Source organism: Tupaia chinensis, unplaced genomic scaffold (assembly GCF_000334495.1).
Source record: "Tupaia chinensis unplaced genomic scaffold, TupChi_1.0 Scaffold000037_4, whole genome shotgun sequence".
NCBI lineage: Eukaryota > Metazoa > Chordata > Mammalia > Scandentia > Tupaiidae > Tupaia > Tupaia belangeri.
In genome coordinates, this window is record NW_006159487.1 from 158,086 (window position 1) to 177,926 (window position 19,841).

Sequence of the window (19,841 nt, forward strand, 5' to 3'; positions counted from 1 at the left end):
CACAGGGCCGCGGCAGGGCCGGCGACGAGGCGGCGGGCTCCACCTCACAGTTGTACTCTGCCCCCTGTACACACACGCAGCCTCTGCAGGGCCCACAGCGATGTGTGCTACGAAAACTTTCCTGACAGCTTTCTGCTGTTTTTAAATTCGTACTTTAATTCCATTTTTCCCCACAAACTCTTTTTCCTTGAGCTCTGTACTCTGAAATCTCCCTTCGGAAGTCAGCTAGGCCGATGTTCACCAGGAGGCCTCCCGGGCACGCCAGCCCACACTCCAGCCCTCCGGCTCCTCACTTCTGCGACTGCTGTGGTTTATGGCTGTTCTCTCCCCACAAATCAGGGGACTGGCTTTTTTTTTTTTTTTTTTGAATTATCTATTACTTAATTCCATGTAATATTATTTTTTAATTTGACTAGAAAGAGAGAGAGAAAAAGGAAGTGAGAAAGCAAGCCACCAGATCTGAGACTTGAACCATGTTTGGCCTTAACCATCACACCACCTGCTAGCCCCAGAATGGGCTGTTTTTATGGCATGTTGGCACGTGTCACCTGCCCACCCTCTCCGGCTGGACTCAAAGCGGCGTACCCACACCTGAACCCCGAGGCTTCCAGAGACACTGTCAGCTCGTGTGTGCAAAACACGTGAACTGGCCCAAAAGTCATCAGGGCACACACGCCGCGGGCCAGCGTGGTTACCTGGACCCCAGTCCCTGTCTGCTTCCCAGCCTGCTGTGCCCTGGGGCTCCCAGCTGAGCTCAGAGCAGGTCTGCCTTGGTGGGCAGGAGCCCAGCATGACCAGTCGCTGCTCACTGACCGTACCCAGGTCTGTCCTACTGCTCAGCACCTGGACAACTGAGCAACACTGGGAGAAGCGGTCACGCCTGGGGAAGGCAGACCCCGTGAGCCCAGGAGCACTACTGGGCTCCAGACCTCCCACTGCTCTGGAAAGGTATGTGGCTCTTCCAGGGAATGGCTCTAACCTGTCCCCGGCCCCTTTCTCCCCTGCCCAGAGCTCGGAAGCAGCGGTACTTCGAGTTCCCTCTGCTGGAGCGGTACCTGGCATGCAAGCAGCGCTCACACTCGCTGGTGGCCACCTACCTCCTGAGGAACGTGCTCCTGCTCCTCCTCACCTCCGCCACCTACCTGTACCTGGGCCACTTCCACCTGGGTGTCTTCTTCCAGGAAGAATTCAGCTGCTCCATCAAGACGGGGCTGCTAAGCAAAGAGACCCAGGTCCCCGATCTGATCACGTGCAGGCTGACCTCCCTGTCCATCTTCCAGGTGGCCAGCCTGGCCAGCGCGGCCGTGTATGCCCTACTGGTGCCACTGATCATATACAACCTCACCCGGCTATGTCGCTGGGACAAACGTCTCCTGTCCGTCTATGAGATGCTCCCAGCTTTCGACCTCCTCAGCAGCTTTCGACCTCCTCAGCAGGAGGATGCTGGGGTGCCCCATCAATGACCTCAACATGATCCTGCTATTCCTCCGCGCCAACATCTCTGAGCTCATCTCCTTCAGCTGGCTGAGTGTCTTGTGTGTGCTGAAGGACACGACCTCCCAGACACAGAACATAGACACGGTGGTGGACTTCATGACTCTGCTGGCCGGCCTGGAGCCCTCCAAACCAACACATCTCACCCACTAGGTGTGTCGGACACCTCCAGTCAATGCGTCATGGAGGAAGCTTCCCTCCTCCACGAGCCACAGATACCAATACACGAAACCACCCACTTGGGGATCACTAAGCAGAAGCCGCCCAGTCACACTCCCTGTGTCACATCCCCCTTGGGGTGAGACGGCACCTTCAGCTCAAGCTGCAGGCCAAAGACCTAAAAGTGGGTCTAGAGTGTCTATGACAAGAGTGAACTAAAGAACAGAAATAAAGGGGACCAGCAGTTGGCGTAATGGCTATGTCGCGAGACTCTCATGTAGCCGACCGTGGTTTGCGTCCCGCACCCAGTGGCTTAAACTCCCGCCAGGCGCATGTGCGTGCGTGCCCAAGATCCCAAGAGGACAATGGAGGAGAAGGGATTGTGGTGTGGCCATCCCCCCTGGGGGGTGATTTCTCGCTTTCTGTCTCTCTGTCTCTGTCTGTCTGGAGAGCGCACGCTCCCTATAGCAAAAACCTCTCCAAAAAAAAAAAAACCAGGAATAAAGTCTAGACATTAACAAGGGCCAACAGTGGTGGCATGGTACTGACAACACTGCCATGCTGAGGGAAGACCCTGGGTTCACACCCCAAGGTCCCTGACACACCAGGCACACTCCTGTGACCTGGCTGGCTGAGGCCGGAGGTCGGTGTGGCATGAAGACCCCACCAGGGGCTGCCTGTCTCCCTTTCTCTCTCTGCGATAAACTTTAAAACATCTAAATAGTCCACAAGGAAAGAACACTCTAGAGGCTGTTTATGAAGGTCCCTCACTATACTCCTATAGCCCTTCAGAATGTACCCCAAGAGCAGGTGGGGAGACCTGGGAGGGGAGCAAACACTGTGCTGTGACCTGAACCCCAGGGATCTGCCCAGCTCGCTTCGCGGTGGTGACTGGCCTGCCCAGGCCCATTGTGGCCCGGGGACAGAGAGGTGATGGCAGCTCACGGGTCATCTCTGGACACTTAAAGACAGATCTGTGTCCGGGCACCCCTCTGCACCTCAGCCAGCACCGCTTGGCACTGGGCACGGCCGACGGCAAGCCTCTCGACTTACTGCCGGCGCCAGCCGCCGACCCCTGCCCTGCGTTCACCGAGCTGTGCTCGGACCCGAGACCATGGAGCCTCCATCAGTGACAGGCCGCCGCTCACGCCGCAGTTCTCCCAGAGATGGACCCGGCCATTTCTTCAGATGGCTTCTGCACGGGCCGCTGGGGCCTTTCGGCAAACTCAGGTAGGTTTATCCAAACCCAGCGAGAGCTGACCGACACTTCACTGGGTGGAGCCCGTGTCCTGGCCGACAGCTTCCACCAGCCAGCCCAGGGCGCGTCCTTCCCCTCCCCGGGCCAGCCCCTCTCCTGGCCAGCCAGGGCACTGGACAAAGGCACCTTCCCCGTCCTCAGGTACAGCGATCGGCACAGTGCCCCTTCCTTGCAGCCAAGGGCGCGGCGGAGAGCATACGGCCGCGGGCCCGCTCTGCCTGTTCTCGGCGAGCTCGGCTTCTGAGGCGCCCTAGGCGCACGGCGTGCAGGGGATGTGGAACGGGCGCTCAGCCACACCGACTCCGTCTTGGGAAAATCAGAAAGCGCTTCTCTGCCGACCAGAGTCTTCGGGACTCCTCACAGGAACGCCAAGGAGACAGACAGCCTGGGACTTGAACGAGGTCGCCCTGCCCTGGCCACAAGCTGAACTGCCCCTCTTAGAGACAAACCCGTCTGATTTTGCCCTTAGCTGCCACAATTTCCTGGCTCAAAGACAAGCTGTTTGATCGTGTCCCCCTGCAAACTGGCCTGGCCTGTGCTGCCCCAGCTGTTCTCCAGGAGGCTGCAAGCCCCGGGCACGGCCTTCACCTATAATGGTGGGGGTGTTCGCTGTCTTCGCGCCATGGCCACTGTCACAAACCTTCCTTTCCTCTCTCCACAGTTGGCCTCTGTCTTGTTAAGCAGCGAGGCGTGGGACTTGCTTCAGGCTCCTAGACCAGGGCGAGGAGTCCCTTACAGACAGCAAAGGCCTGGAACTGCCCCCAAGGCAGGAGGTCACAGCCAACACCGGGGCAAAGGGCCAGGGGAGGCCCCGGGCAGAGGGCCCTGCGGGGCGGAGAGGCGCGGAAGGGGTGGACGGTCAGGGATGGATGCGCTGCAGCCAGCAGCTGGAGCCGGCGTGCCCTCTGGCACCGCTCGGACCCACGAAGGGCAGGACCCCATGGACAGGCTGGGCACACGTCCAAGAGGGCTCTGGCAGGGAGGCCTCAGGGCCACACCTAGGAGCCCCAACTGCGTGGGGTCTAGGGCTGTGGAGAGGCGTGGAGGCAGGTCTGGGGGAAGCCAGGGCTGCATGGGGTGGGACTCAGAGGGCCTGGACTGTCGGGGACCAGAACTATTAGGGGAACCAGGACCATCGGGGCCAGGACCAAGGGGGGGACCAGGACTAAGGGGACCAGGACTGAGGGGGACCAGGACTAAGGGGGACCAGGACTAAGGGGGGACCAGGACTAAGGGGACCAGGACTGAGGGGGACCAGGACTAAGGGGGACCAGGACTAAGGGGGGACCAGGACTAAGGGGGGACCAGGACTAAGGGGACCAGGACTGAGGGGGACCAGGACTAAGGGGGACCAGGACTAAGGGGGGACCAGGACTAAGGGGGGACCAGGACTAAGGGGACCAGGACTGAGGGGGACCAGGACTAAGGGGGACCAGGACTAAGGGGGGACCAGGACTAAGGGGGGACCAGGACTAAGGGGACCAGGACTGAGGGGGACCAGGACTAAGGGGGACCAGGACTAAGGGGGGACCAGGACTAAGGGGGGACCAGGACTAAGGGGACCAGGACTGAGGGGGACCAGGACTAAGGGGGACCAGGACTAAGGGGGGACCAGGACTAAGGGGGGACCAGGACTAAGGGGACCAGGACTGAGGGGGACCAGGACTAAGGGGGACCAGGACTAAGGGGGGACCAGGACTAAGGGGGGACCAGGACTAAGGGGACCAGGACTGAGGGGGACCAGGACTAAGGGGGACCAGGACTAAGGGGGGACCCAAGTCCCCGCGCCCCCTTATCCCCAAACCCCCAAGCTCCGCGCCCCCTTGTCCCCCGCGTCCCCGGGAGCGTGAGCACAGACCCGGACTTAGCTCGTTCTCCCCGAACCTTTGAGCAGCGCGGTCTGTGTGCGCTGGAAGGAAACGGGGAAGGAGAACCGCTGCCCGCGTCGTCCTCACCCGGCGGCCCGGGCCATGGCGCAGGAAGGGTCCCGAAGGCAGGGGCTGTGGTTTCCAGGACGGCTGAGGCGCCGCCTCCGGGGAGGCCACCGTGACCGCAGCAACGTTCAGCGCGGTTTTCCTCCCGGGGTCTGAGCTGAGGCACGTGGGAAAGGACGGCCGGCCCGGTGCCGCCTGTGCCGCCGCTTTCCCTCACCCTGCCCCGAGCGCCTCACCTGCACCGCAGACGCTTTGGGTATGAAACACAGATCCTCTTCCCAGCAAAACGATTTGGGCTTCCATTCACCTTCTGTGTTTCTGTTCAAAATGTTTTTTTAAAGGAAAATGCCGCCATTTGTGATGAAATTGCTCGTCTTGAGGAAAAATTTCTTAAAGCAAAAGAAGAAAGAAGGTGAGCTGGTTTCATTCTGTATTCAGAACCACGGTTTTTTGTTGACTGGTACCGTGGCGCTCCAGGGGGCTTCTGAGCCAGGCCCACCTGTGTGGCCTCCCCCTATGGAGGGACTCAGCCTGTGGTAGAGGTTGCCACACACGGAAGCATGGCTGCCTGGAAGACGAGACCGCCTCTGCACTCTGCCCAAGCTCTTTGCTATTTCAAAAGTGGCTCCCATTGTAGCCGTCCAGGTACAAGAGCCAAGGGCTGAAAGGGGGCCTCGTCCTGCAGAGCGGGCTCAGCTCAGGGTGCGCTGGTCCTGCAGAGCGGGCTCAGCTCAGGGTGCGCTGGTCCTGCAGAGCGGGCTCAGCTCAGGGTGCGCTGGTCCTGCAGAGCGGGCTCTGCTCAGGGTGCAATGGTCCTACAGAGCGGGCTTGGCATGTGCAGGGGGCACACACACACCTCTCGGTTATGGTGTCAGCATTTGGAAGCCTGCAGCCTTCCAACGTTGGGAAGAGAGGCCCCAGTGCTCGTCCTGGGCTTCTTGAAGTCCATGATGACCCCCCCGGCTGCTGCTTCCTAAGGTCACGCCTGCCCCGCTCCTGAGCTAGTGTTCCTGTGTGCGGTTCTCGTATGCGTCCCCTGCACACGAGTGCATGTCGAACTGAGACAGGACGGGAGTCCACACCTCTGCCCTCTCCTCCTGAACCAGGTACCTGCTGAAGAAGCTCCTCCAGCTGCAGGCTCTCACTGAAGGGGAGGCCCAGGCTGCAGCTCCTCCACACAGCTCCACTCTGCCCCTGGTTTATGGTGTGGCCAGCTCTGTGGGAACTGTCCAGGGAGTGCTGCCCATTTCCGGGCCCAGCACAGGGTCTGAGGAACCATTTGGGAAGAAATCCAAGAAGGAGAAAAAAGAAAAAGGCAAAGAGAACAACAAACTGGAAGGTACGTCTGGGCCATGAGATCAGCTGCCCTGTAGCTCATCTGCTCATGCAAAGACCCAGGGCTGATGGGTCAGCACACAGCCCAGACAAGCCTCTGAAGGCGCCTGATAGCCCTGGAGAAGCAATCGTCATATCAGAGCCATTCTGGGTGGAGAAATTCTGGTTAGACCTGGTTGACTGTGAAGAGAGCAGACTGAAAACTCCTCCCTCCTAGCTGTCTGGGTTCGGTCTTCAAGGATGTGGCCTTTGGAGCACACAACTGTCTTGGGAAATTTCTGATCTTACCGATGGAGTAGGGAACCTTAAAAAGCATAGGGCTTTTAAAAAGCTCCTAAGTGTCAGGTGGGTGGGTTAGGAAGAGCTGTGAGGGAGAGCCTCGCGTGCCCATTCAGGGGATAGGACACTAGGGTTGGCGTAGGCCCTTGGCATGTGCACGCACGTGTTCCCTTCCCTCGGTGTGGAGCAGGGCTTAAGGTGGGTGACCCCAGGTTTGAGTTTCAGTTCCGAAGAAAACATCCAAGAAAAAGAAAATGGTGGGAGGTGCTCACAAGCTGGTTCAGCCCATTGCCCTGGATCCCTCAGGACGGCCCGTTCCCCATCAGACTAGGGGGCCTAACAGTGCATAGCCTGGGGGAGGTGAGTGAGACCAGCAACAGAGGAGGACAGAGAGGCACGGGACTGGGGCTGGGTCTCCCTCCGGGCTCACTGAAGCAGGTATGCTCTGTCTGCTGTGGCCTGCGGCTTCCTCTGTGTGATCTGAGCTGCACTTCCCAGCCCCAAGGCGGTTCCGAGGCTCCACGGGAAGCTGGACTGCCCAGTTCTTCGGTGACCTCAATTCCAGGTTGGGGGGCTCCTTCCTAGATCACCACCGACCGGCCTGGCTTCCATGACGAAGGTGCCTTCTACCCTGTGGGCTACTGCAGTACCCGGGTGTACGCCAGCACACAGCTGGGCCGCAGGTGCCTGTGTGCCTGCCAGATCGAGGACAGCAGTGCACAGCCCCACGTACCACTCCGGCAGCAGCCCCTGCCGCTCCTGTCGCACGTCTCTGCCAGCCACTTGTTCAGCACTAGACACGGTGGGTACTGTGTACTCGCCATTTGGGTGACCCTGGCATGCGGGACATAGCCATGAGCCCTGCCTCTAAGTGCTCAGCTGGGACTCAAACCAGAAGTGAGGACAGTCCCCTAGCGTTGTGCCCTGGGGACCAGACCCCACTTGGCCTGGAGCTTGAAAACCATGGCTGGCGTGTGTGTGTGCCCAGATCCTGACCAGATGGAAAACTGGGAGGAGAAGAATCGTGCTATGACCACACCCCATTAGGGGATGTGTTCTCCCCCATCTTCCTCGCCATCCCTCTTTTTCCCTCTCCAGCTCTCTCAAGTGCACGTGAGCTTTTACGGTATTAAAATGGACAAAAAACTGATAGTAGAAACGATTCAGTAAAGTAGGTTTTGTATTTTAACTCAATAACGTTCATGCTAAATTAATCCTCTTTAAAATAACCCGAATGAAGTAACCACTGAACAACTGCAAACTGTCTAACTGAAGTTTATGGAAAATCACTCAAAGAAAATCACTCAAAGATAGAACTTGTCACAAAAATTTTTTCTTGGCAGAAATTCCTCAGGATTATTATTAATTTTAATGTAACAGCTTTTTATAATCAAGGTATTTTAACATCCAAAAAGGAAAGAAAATGAGGTGATGTTGTAGTTTGTGGTCAAAGCGCCTAAGTAAGGACCGGAGACGGTGTAAGGGCCCTGTTGCTGGACTCCCACGTAGTCGACCGCTCCTCGAGTCCCAGACCTGGTGGCTTAAAACTCACGCTGGGTGCGTGTGTGCATGCCCAAGATCCTGAGAGGAGAATGGAGGAGAAGGGATTGCGGCGTGACCAGTCACGGGAGTGATTAATGCTTTCTGTGTGTCTGTCGAGTGCACGTGCCCTATAGCAAAAATCTCTCTGAAAAAAAAAAAGGATATAAACCCAACATTATATGGAGAGTTATCTCTTCTGTTTTTAAAATACCATTTGTATTTGTGCAAGGGGATAAAACAATTTGTGGGGGAAAATAGACTTGAAGTATGAGTTTATTTTGGTACAGAAATGTTTTGAAATCCACGGTGTCTTCATATAGGCGTTTCTCTCTGAACATTTCCTATTGTTGATTTTATTTATTTTCGTTTTTTTAGGTTTTTGCCATAGAGCACATGCACTTGATGAGACTGACCGTGAGGGAAAGTAAGATATCACCCCCAGGTGGGATGACCACACAGCAATCCCTTCTCCATTCTGTTTCTGGGATTTGGGGTACATGTGCACATCTCCCCAGCATGAATCTCAGGCTGCCAGGTCTCGGACTCGGACCACAGTTGGCCATGTGGGAGTCCAGCGCCGTTAACCACTATGCCGCCCACTGTCCCTCCATGAACGTTTGCCGTACCCCCTTCATCCTGCACCCTGTCTTGATCTGAAGGATGCACATCGGTGGGTAGGGAAGCTGTGGAAGTGTGTGTAACGAGTTAGAACTGAGCTGAGGGAGCTCTGGAGAGCACTCGGCCACAAAGGAATCCTTAGTCGGGGCTTCACTGGCTTTGGATTTCCCCATGGGGTCTCACTAGGCCATAGTCCTCTTGCCTCTGTCTCCTGAGTAGCTGGGACTATAGACTTGTACCACTAGACTCAGCTTTTGGAGTGGCTGGGAATCGAACCTGGGACTCCCCCATGGCCTCAGTCTGCATGCTGGCGTGGCTGGGCCAGGATTCGGCTGAATCCCAATAGCACTGAGAAACTGCCCACCCTCTGGTGCGGCGTGTGCTTCAGCCGGCTGTGCCCGAGTGAGGCAGTGGTGTGCTCTCTGCTGCTTCCTCCTCGGGGGTCCAGCTGATTGCTCCTTTACCTTTAGTTTGAAATCGTTCCCGAAGGTGACCCCAGAGCGCCTTGTCAGTGCTTCTGCAGATGCTTGTCACGCAGAGCTGCTCAGAGATGGCTAGTGGGGTCAGTGAGGCCTTTCCTCTTGCTTTCAGCAGGTGGAGGGTCCCCTTGATAGCAGCCTGCCCTGCATCCTCCAGATGTCTTGGAACCGGAGCCTCCAGGGCATCACAGTCGGGAGGGCGCATCCTGTGTGTGCAGATAGCCCTGCACCCGTAAGCCCCCTTCATCTTTCTGTCCTGCATAGAGGGAACTAAGGCCTATCCTGCTTCCATCTGGAGCCAACTTCGGGTTTTCTCACCCAGCCATCCACAGCCTGTGGTCCAGGAGCTCGAAAATGTGCCAAGTAAGTATGGTCAGCCCCCTTGCTTGAGAGGCACCGGTGACCAGCCAGCCAGGGCAGCTCCTGCGTTGTTCGTCTGTGTGGTGCCAAGCCTCTTCGTTCAAGGCAGGCTTGCTTCTTGGCAGTGTGCCTTGGTGTGGCCTTCCGGCCCTCTGGAGAGTGAGCAGGACGAGCAGGGCCCTGGGGTGCTATAATTATCTCTTGGTGCGCATCATGACAGTGGAGGGGCAGGAATTCTAGCAAAGTAATGTATCACTAAAGAGGACACCTTTGATTTTTATTGTTTTGGTTTTTATTAAGTTCTTTTTTCTTTTTTTGGAGTTTTTTTTGTTATAGGGCACATGCGCTCGCCAGAAAGACAGAGACAGAGAGACAGAAAGCGAGAAATCATTCCCCAGGGGGGATGGCCACACCGCAATCCCTTCTCCTCCGTTCTCCTCTCGGGATCTTGGGCACGCACACACATGTGCCCGGTGTGAATTTAAGCCACCGGGTCCGGGATTCGAACCATGGTCAGCTACATGGGAGTCCAGTGACATAGCCATTACGGCAACTGCTGGTCCCTTTATTAAGTTTCTTAGCTAGTTTTTTTAGACATACATGGCAGAGCTCTACGGAGAAAATGTCTGGTCCCTTTGGAGGTTTGAAGGTCAGATTACGGCTGGCAGACCACTCAAGAATGCCTCCTTTCTATCCCAGTTACAGTGGGTGAAATTTGATATGTGCAATCTTAGAGAAACCTAGCTACCCCCAGGACCTGGAGGAGGATCCAGCTACAAGCTTTGAAGTCTTTCAGAGACAGACCTTTGCTGAAGAGCACAGTGATCTCATTGTGCCAGGTGTCTTTCATTTTCCTTCTGTGGTTTGAAACTTGATAGTTGGGCTATGTTCCCCACTTCGCCCACAGCTCAATACCTCAGATATCTGGGCAGGACGGGATGGAAGCTTTCCCCGAGCCAGCCGTGGGACACACTGAGTTTGGGACCTGTAGCTGTGTGGCTTCCCACATTACTCAAGACACTGGGAGTGCCTATAATCAGCGAGTCTCCCTCTCTGACTTCAGTCAGAATACCAGGGGAAGGTTCACTGTGCAGCCTGTTAAATTCCAAGTGACGTCAAAAGTGTCAGATGGTGGCCTTGGTAGAAAGACAGAGACAGAGAGACAGAAAGCGAGAAATCATTCCCCAGGGGGGATGGCCACACCGCAATCCCTTCTCCTCCGTTCTCCTCTCGGGATCTTGGGCACGCACACACATGTGCCCGGTGTGAATTTAAGCCACCGGGTCCGGGATTCGAACCATGGTCAGCTACATGGGAGTCCAGTGACATAGCCATTACGGCAACTGCTGGTCCCTTTATTAAGTTTCTTAGCTAGTTTTTTTAGACATACATGGCAGAGCTCTACGGAGAAAATGTCTGGTCCCTTTGGAGGTTTGAAGGTCAGATTACGGCTGGCAGACCACTCAAGAATGCCTCCTTTCTATCCCAGTTACAGTGGGTGAAATTTGATATGTGCAATCTTAGAGAAACCTAGCTACCCCCAGGACCTGGAGGAGGATCCAGCTACAAGCTTTGAAGTCTTTCAGAGACAGACCTTTGCTGAAGAGCACAGTGATCTCATTGTGCCAGGTGTCTTTCATTTTCCTTCTGTGGTTTGAAACTTGATAGTTGGGCTATGTTCCCCACTTCGCCCACAGCTCAATACCTCAGATATCTGGGCAGGACGGGATGGAAGCTTTCCCCGAGCCAGCCGTGGGACACACTGAGTTTGGGACCTGTAGCTGTGTGGCTTCCCACATTACTCAAGACACTGGGAGTGCCTATAATCAGCGAGTCTCCCTCTCTGACTTCAGTCAGAATACCAGGGGAAGGTTCACTGTGCAGCCTGTTAAATTCCAAGTGACGTCAAAAGTGTCAGATGGTGGCCTTGGTCCTATTTCCCATGGATCCCTTCCCAAAGACGGGCAAGGGACCAGGGGTTTAGTCCTGGTCACAGAGGGAGAGCCGTAGGGTGGAGCTGAGAAAACAGAATGAAAACTCAATAAAATCTGTTACCCTGGGTAAGTCCGTTCCAGCCAGTTTCTTCATTGAAAAGGTAGCTGTCTCGTCTGACCGAATGAGGACACGGCCTGTAGCTGTCGAGACGTCAGGCCTTGGAAGGACGTGTTCGTGTCTGACCAGGACAGTCTCCTGAGGTTCTCCATCAGCGATGGGCTGTTGTTTTCTCCAGGGCCCTTGAATCTGGAGCTCCCGCTGACAGCCTTCGTGTCCCCAGCCCATGTTCCTGCCCTGTGGGCCCTTGGAGGCCCCGCCTCAGCACAGCCCAGCAAGAAATCAGATACATCGTTTTCGAGAGCATGAGTGTGTAACTTATACTAAAACTGAGAATGTGTGGAAGGCGGCAACAATTGAGGGATAAAGACACTGAGTTAGCACATTCCCTCGTGGGTGGAGGGTGTACTGTGGGAGAAGCATCCGCTCTTCATTTTTAGTAATAAATTTTTCTTGACAGTTATGCTTATTATTATCTTGTTATAGTCAGGCTGTAATTTCTCTCTCTTTGCTGAATTGTGCTTGAGGAAGAGTAAACTCCAGTCCTTAGGAGTGGGCGAGTGCTTCTGTCTCGTCTGAGCTGCTGAAGTGAAATGCCAGGGGCTGGAGAGTTCACAGACAGCAGAAGGAAGTACTGTCATGGCTCTGGAGACTGGAAGTCCCAAGCATCAGCACTGACAGACTCAGTGTTGGGTGAGGCCTAGCCTCTTGGTTCCTGGGAGGGCCACCTTGCTATAGTGTTCCATGGTGGCAGGGCTAGTCCCCTGCCTTGTGGGGCCCCTTTTGTTACACTGATCCCACTCTAAAGGCCAGGTCCTCTGACCTACCCTGCCTTCTGAAATACCATCCCGTTAGGTTAGGACTTGGCGGGTGTGCAGGGTCATGGAGTCTGTGGCCTGACTGATGCAGAAGGGGTGTGGGAAGACCCTGACAACCTTCCACTCTTGACTCTGATACTGTGGGGTCATCAGGAAAACCATTACCTGTTTTTCTATGCAAAAATGCATCATGGCTTCCCAGCGACCCCATGCATCCCAGGCTGCTGCTTATTTCCACATGCATGTTACCAAAACCCAGTCCTGCCCTGAGACTTGAGCCAGAAGGCCCAGGCGCACCACGGGCTCTACCTTCACATGCTGCCCATCCCTCCAGGGGTCGCGTGGTCCTCTGTGGCCCTCTTCATAGCCCATGTTCTTAGCCAGAAATGCACTTCTGGCTCAACATGTTGAAACCATGTAACCCAAATTGAGAAGTGATGTTAGCGAGGTTAGCACCATCATCTGTAACAGACCTACATCTGTCATTAACTGAGTGATAGCCTGAGCCCACATCCTGTACAACTGAGTTTTTTGGAGCCTGCCTCTGTACTGAGAGGGAGGTGTATAGCACCCCCAGTCCAAGTGCGCATGACTCCATGCCAGGTGGGAAGCCTCAGCTGCCAGCAACCAGGGCCCAGCCTGGCTGGGACGGAAGAGAGACAGGGACCAGAAGGAGCAGTGAGAACCAGGTTGTTATCTGGGGCAGTTGGCACTGCCGACAGCAAGGTGCAGGGTTAGCATGTCCTGGGAGTAAACTGACAGCAGGAAGAGATGGCAGCTGGAGTGGTGAGAGCACTGGCTGCTAGAAACCATTGGAACCAAAGTTAATGCATTATTTATGATTCTTAATTAGTCTAGAAACTTGTATAGCCTTCACAATGCAAAGAAAACAGTAAAATGTGGATAATAAATTAGTAAACGCATTAATGTTTCGGTGTTTTATCTTTTTCTCACTTACATAGAAATGATGCATGCTGCTTTGATCATGTGACAAATACCTTTCCACCCTGTCACAGCCGCAGTAAAGCATAGCAGATGAGCTTTGCCTGAGAAGGTCAGTTCTTTTGTTTTCTTAACAGATTTTTGCTATAGGGCATGTACGCTCACCAGAGAGACAGAACATGAGAAATCACATGAAGGGGGGATGGCCATGCCACAGTCCCTTCTCCATTTTCCTCTCAGGATCTTGGGCATGCATGCACACAGGCCTGGCATGAGTTTTAAGCCACCGGGTCTGAGACTTGAACTGCAGTCAACTACATGGGAGTCCAGCAACATAACCATTTCGCCATCTGCTGGTCTGTAAAAGGACAATTAATTCTAATCAAGTACTGTACGTTTACTCTTAAGTTTTTCTACAAATCTCAACCCATTAGAAGTCAGAACCTGGACCTTTTTGAATTAAAGCATGGGAGTATATTGGAATGTATTATTTGAAAAGGGTCGAAACTGCTTTCAGACGTGTCTGTGTGTGTGTGTGAAAATCACAGCAGCACACCTGTACAGAGATACGTGAAGCATCTTCACTGTGGGTCATGGTTTCAGAACATTTGAACAGCACTGCCCTGGCATACTTAAGGTATCTTGTCATCCGTTAGAGGTTTTTTAAAATGGACATGCAGTGTCAAGATGAAGGAAAAGGGACCGCACCTTGGGAGTAGAGGTCGTCTAACCCTGTGGGGAAACGAGGTGTCAAAACCTCAACTGTATTCATCTGCTGACGGCTGCTCCATGTTCAGACCCTAAGTAACGGGACAAGTGAGATGCCATGTCTACATGCAGCACCCGTCGCAGGATCAGTCTGATGGTGGAAACTCGTAGAAATCTCCATGCCCATTCATAGAAACTAGGCACATGTGGGCCCCCAGACTTCAGCACTCTAGCATTATACAGACTCACCCACGAAATCATTTTGGTGAAGTAAACACATGCAAAATAATAGACTATGTCATGTATAAAATTGTATAATCCAAACCAAGTGAATGTTCACTAGAACAGTGTTCCTGGTGAATTTGAGGTGACTTTCACTTGAACGGGTAGAATATCTGCACTGCTTGGATCCAGGGCCGTGCAGGTTGGCAGTTTAGTGCAGTGCTGCACACACCCCATGACTCACCCCGTGGCCCCTGGACATACGGTACCCATGCCCTGGTTCAGGCCTGCTGGGGCTGGGGCGGACAGGGGTGAGAATGCTGTGGAAGTGCCCCTTTCTTGCTCTCATGGAAGAAATAAACTTTAAAACAAATGCTTGGGCTAGTAGTTCAGACTTTGGATCCTCTCAGAGTTTGGGATGTGTGCACATGCCTAGAGGTACCTGGGGAGGACGTCAGTCTACACGGGCCCACCTGTTCGGTGTGTCTGCACAACAAACGCCTTCAGTTACTTTGTGAATGAAGACTCATATACACTGGACCATCAGAACATGAAGGGTCTTATCATGCACAGGGGCACCTGCCCACCTTCTGGCATTTCCAACACAATTTCACTTTCAAAGAGTACATTTCTTTTCATCTGGTATGGAGAGAGCAGAGAACAAGCAAAGAAGCACCATTGCACGTAGGTCGTGGCTAGGACCTGCTGGCACATCCAGCCTGCACGTGGCCATCCCATCACCCTGCTGGGGATGCACGGAAAAGATACATTACAGAAGGCTGGGGTCTCTTCCTCTGGGGACAGAATAAACTTGTCTCCCTGTGTGTTTTGACTATGACCTATCACATGAAATCAGGTATGGAATTTTCCCCTTGTAGAAAAGGTGCTCAAAAAGATTTTGGAGCATTTCAAATTTCAGATTTTCATTGGGTGTGCTCAATTTCTCCAAGTTTTTACAGTGATGATAAATTTCACTTTCAAAGAGTAAATTTCTTTTCATCTGGGGAAATACACTGACTTCCCACAGAATGTTCTGTCATTCAACCACTAAAGATGGACACGTTTAATTAGCACGCCTGCTCCCTAAACCACATGTTGACACAGTGCACTTGGTTTCAGGGGAGACTCCAACCTTGGGTAAGCAGCCCACGGGTGTGGGTGTGTGTGCGTGTGTGTGCGCTTTTCCTGGGAGTCTTTCTGTTACTGTGGTTCTCCCAGGCCAGCGTAGAGAGCTCCAAGTCTGGGCCTTGGGGGCCTTCAAGGTCACGGTGTGCTGAGTGCAATCCTCAGAGCAGGGCACACAGTTCACTTTTCACTGGATAAAACCTTGGTACTGACGAGCTATTCCCTCTGCCAGGAGCCAGGCCAGACCCAAAGCCAGGGGTGGAGAGAGCAGTGCCCACAGCTCCAGTCCTCACCTTTGCCCAGCTTTTCACTCCTTTGTGCTCCTGGGTGGGTTCACAAGTCGACCCTGACCCAGTGTAGGCTGGGTATAAGTACATACTGCCAGTGATTGCACTTTATTCCAACTTCCCATCACAAACAGCAGCATCTCCTGCTGTTCTAACCAGCCAGCGAGCAGCACTGTGACCCTTCAGGGCACACACTCGCTCGGAGTCCGGCCCTCCACACCGTGGGACAGGCACTGCTGCCTCAGCTTTCCTTCTGGCAGGCTGTCCTTGAACCCCGTGCCTTTAAAGAGCCCGAGAGGTACAGCTAACCTGAGGGCCTGCCTCTGGGCCCTCCTGTCCCCTCACTCTCCCTGAACCCCTCTCTACGCCTGCGCGTGGTTCTGGCTGGTTTATTTTAAACTTTCCCATTATTGTAACTTAGAACAAAGGAACAGAATTGGTTTCCGCTTAAAGAGAATGTAGGTCTGCCTTCCGAGGTCTGCAGGATCACCCCAGAGCAGTGAAGTTCCGAGGAGGGAGTCTGCAGCCCCATGGAGGGAGCTTGGCAAGTTCAGAATGGAAACTGCATGGAGAGGCAGCAACCCTTGCCAGAGACTCTAAAGAAATCAGACACAAACTGGCTTGCATGGCCTTTAAACCCTCATCGACCCTGAGATTCCACAATTCTAGATGAGGGACAGAAGTGCGAGGTGATCAGGTCCCGACGGTCACGGGAAGTGAGGACATTGAGGCTGACTTGCCTGGGGTGAGGTTCAGTGCTGGACCCGCAAGGGGACAGCGGCCACCAGTCCAGGCTCCTCCGATGCAGAAACGGCCGGTGCCTCAGTTGTCGCCATTTGAGCTCTAAGTGCCAACCCCAAGGACCACCTTCCTCTCTAAGATCTGACCACCCTGAGTGGCACTGGGCAGCCGCGCTCTCCCGTCCGGGACCCAGGTCTGCAGGAACGTGTGGAAGGGTGGAGCAGGCAGGGCACTGTCCGGGTGGTACAGCGGGCACTGCTTGTAGTCACAGGGCCACGTGGCCCAGGCGTAGCGAAGAGCAGTCACAGTGCCGTGGCAGGAGTCAATGCTCAGGGTCAGAGTCCAGGCAGTGGACACGTTCATGGGAGCCGGCAGCCACATGCATCCGTTGGTGCAGCAGGAGACCTGGTGGGAGCCGCAGAGCACAGTTGGTCCCAAGTGTGGGAGCCACCTTCCGCCAGGACCCGCTACTACCCTGTCATCAAAGCAAACCTGACCAGGCTGCATCTGGTCAACGGGGCCACTGGCTGATCCTGCAGTTAAGTGACAGAGGAGACATGAAGCACCGTGTGTGGACAGCACCAGGGGGGGCTCCGGACTCTTCCAGGGACCCTCCCTCCCACCACTGGGCAGCCAGGCCATGCTCCGGCCTCCAGGGCACCTGTGGAGCGAGGACGGGCACACGACTGCAGGCATGGAGCCTCCCGAGGCAGAGGGCATGCAGGACAGGAGCGCCATGGCCAGTTCTGTTCCTACCCAACCACGACTGGGGTGGAGCAGCAGCTCCCGAGCACTGACTGAAGGGGAGCACTGACACCAGCCCCCGGGAAGCTCTGAGTTTACCTACAACCCACAGGGAAGGAGCAGGGGGAAGCAGCCAGGCCCAGCAGGGCCCTGCAGTCAGGTTCCAAGTGCAGCTATATACGAACCCCTGGCTCAGAGCTGCCGCTAACACTCGTTCTTTTAAAGTTTGCTGTAGTCTTTCTTTTAAAGTTTGCTGTAGGACATGTGCACTACTTGTCAGAGACAGAGAGAGAGGAAAAGGAAGAAATCACACACACACCCCGGGGGGATAGCCACACCACAGTGCCCTCTCAGGACTTTGGGCACACAAGCACACATGCCAGGTGAGACTTTCTTCCTTTGAGAGAGATTTTTACCATAGGGTGCATGCACTCACCAGAGAGACAGAGACAGACAGAAAGCGAGAAATCACGTCCCAGGGGGGATGGCCACACTGCAATCCTTTCTCCTCTATTCTCCTCGGGATTTTGGGCACACACGCACACACCCAGTGTGAGGTTTAAGCAGCCAGATCTGGGACGCAAACCAGTCGATTACGTGGGAGTCCAGCAATGTAACCATTACACCATCTGCTGGTCCCATCAGGTGAGATTTCCAAGGTGCTGGGTCCAGGACTTAAACTGTAGAGTCAGCCATGTGGAATCCAGCTGCCTTCTCCTCTCCTGATTCCCAGAGATAGAGTCCACCTTCCATGCAGGAATGTCTCAGCTCCTTTAGCAAGACTCCCGGGAAACCGCTAGGACAGCTGCTGCTGGGCACCTCCATGTGGAACTGCCAGCCCCCACCCCCCATGCCCCTGATCAAAGACTCCTGCCCTAGGGGGAAAACGCACGAATAACGTCACTTTAAACAGACTCGGTTCCCTTCCTTGATTGGCCTAGTCTCTCAAAACTGGCTCTAGGACTGCCCGTGGTGTGCGGGTTAAAGCCGCTGGGTCCCACAGGGCCAATGGTGTAGTTCAAGTCCCAGACTCGGTGGCTTAACAAACATGCCATGCCTGGCACACGTGCCCGAAATCCCAAGAGGAGGACAGAGAAGAAGGGACTGTGGTGTGGCCCTCCCCCTGGAGACGAAAGGTCTCATCTTCCCTTTGTCTCTGTCTCTTTCCAGGGAGCACACACATCCTACAGCAAAATTAGGAGAAAGAAATTGGCTCTAAGCTAATGGGTGACAGCTGCTTCCTGTACTGCTAAGGTAGCTCAGGGCCCCCACCCCAGCCCAGCCCGGCCCACATCACAGGGAGTGACCCAGCTCATGCAGAGGGAGCCCTGATCCCAGCACAGGATGAAAACAGGTCTTCCGTTCTCACCTCAAATATTTTGCTGTCCTGCCTCTGCACCTGGATTTGCTGGTCATACGTGAGGGTGAGCAGCCCCTGGGCGGTCAGGAGCCCCACCTTCACTGGCAGTGGTCCCTGGAAGGTCAGGCCCGTCTCGCCATACGCCACAGCTCGGGCCCCCAAGTGCAGCCGGTGAGCCACGGTCTGCTTATCCCGAGGGTGGATGCTGCAGGGGAGGGACAGAAAGACCCTGGGCCTGGGCTCGGCCAGGCTACCTTTCTCAAGGAGATTTACACAAAGCGCCCTCGAATGAAGTGGCTGACTCAGTTACTGGCGGCCAGTCAGCTTCAGAGCAAAGGGAACCGAGCGGCCCTGTGGTCTAGCAGTTGAGAGAGCAGGACCCCACATGGCTGACCAGTCTGAGGCCTGGCCCAGGTAGACTGAACACCCACTAGATTTGTGAGCATGGGTTTGCGACCAAAATCCACTGGGTTTGTGCCCAAATCCCAACAGGATAGAGAAGTGACACGGGAGGGATGGGGGCGAGACCACGTCGCATACTTTTGTCTGTTTTTAGTTTTTGCTATAGGGTGTGTACTCAACAGAGAGAGAGAGAGGAGGCGCCCCAGGGAAGACAGCCACGCCACAGTCCCGTTCCCATTCCCTCTCATGACGTTGGGCGCACACACACACACATCTGGCATGCTGTGGGTTTGGGACTCAGTCAGCCACATGGGATGCAGCCCCTGTGACCTCCATGCCACCTGCTGGCCTCCAGTACATGCTGTCACTGCTGTTAGTGCCAGGCACTGCGTCAGGCTCTTCTGTGCCTAACCACGACCGTCTCCTGGGCAGTGAGCAGGCGAGCGTGGGTCGCAGGGCACAGCACTCTGTGGTCTCCGGTCCTGGACTGTCCCACAGACACGGCTGCATTCCATGACTGCTCCTCAGAGCTGGGCTGGGGGGTGCACGGCCTGCCTTGGAGCAGCCAGCCAGGGCAACATGGCCGATGAGGGCTCCTGTCACTTTTGCCCAGAAGCATCAAGTTGCCTGAATGAGGCATCGTTGGGGCAGCAAGAGCCAGACCAACCTGAAGCCTCTGCTGCTCTTTGCCTGACCACGGCCAGCAACACCTGGCATCTGAGCAAGAGAGGGACCTGCACTGAGGCCAGCAGGTGGCACAGTGGCTAAGGCCTGGACTCCTGCATAGCTGACCATGGTTCAAGTCCCAGGCCCAGTGGTTTGAAACTCATGCCGGTGCATGTGAGTGTATGCCCAAAATCCTGAGAGTGGAGGAGAAGGGATTGGGGCATGGCTTCCCCCAGCGATGATTTCTCACTTTCCCTCTCTGTCTCTGTGGTGAGCACACACACCCTATGGCAAAAGTGAAAGAAAGGAAAGAGGG

At 54.9% G+C, this 19,841-nt stretch overlaps 3 protein-coding genes across 3 annotated transcripts in view; 2 read left to right on the plus strand and 1 right to left on the minus strand.

Annotated features, from left to right (window-relative positions):
- The window catches only part of PANX3 (pannexin 3), a 7,049-nt gene extending 5,134 nt beyond the window's left edge, over positions 1 to 1,915 (plus strand). Inside the window, 2 exon segments of the mRNA XM_006140573.2 lie at positions 1,010 to 1,397; positions 1,399 to 1,915. Coding sequence (XP_006140635.1) covers positions 1,010 to 1,397; positions 1,399 to 1,647 — 637 coding nt within the window. The 3' untranslated portion in view covers positions 1,648 to 1,915.
- Positions 1,916 to 2,819: 904 nt separating this feature from the next.
- On the plus strand, positions 2,820 to 13,251 carry TBRG1 (transforming growth factor beta regulator 1). Its single transcript, XM_027772678.1, is given in 11 exon segments — positions 2,820 to 2,883; positions 5,008 to 5,257; positions 5,952 to 6,184; positions 6,685 to 6,772; positions 6,774 to 6,819; positions 7,045 to 7,188; positions 9,090 to 9,118; positions 9,120 to 9,172; positions 9,363 to 9,461; positions 10,968 to 11,087; positions 11,689 to 13,251. Coding segments are annotated over 11 exon segments (1,257 nt in total). The 3' UTR covers positions 11,820 to 13,251.
- Positions 13,252 to 16,252: 3,001 nt separating this feature from the next.
- The window catches only part of SIAE (sialic acid acetylesterase), a 28,035-nt gene continuing 24,446 nt past the window's right edge, over positions 16,253 to 19,841 (minus strand). Inside the window, 3 exon segments of the mRNA XM_027772679.1 lie at positions 16,253 to 16,551; positions 16,554 to 16,758; positions 18,467 to 18,662. Coding sequence (XP_027628480.1) covers positions 16,253 to 16,551; positions 16,554 to 16,758; positions 18,467 to 18,662 — 700 coding nt within the window.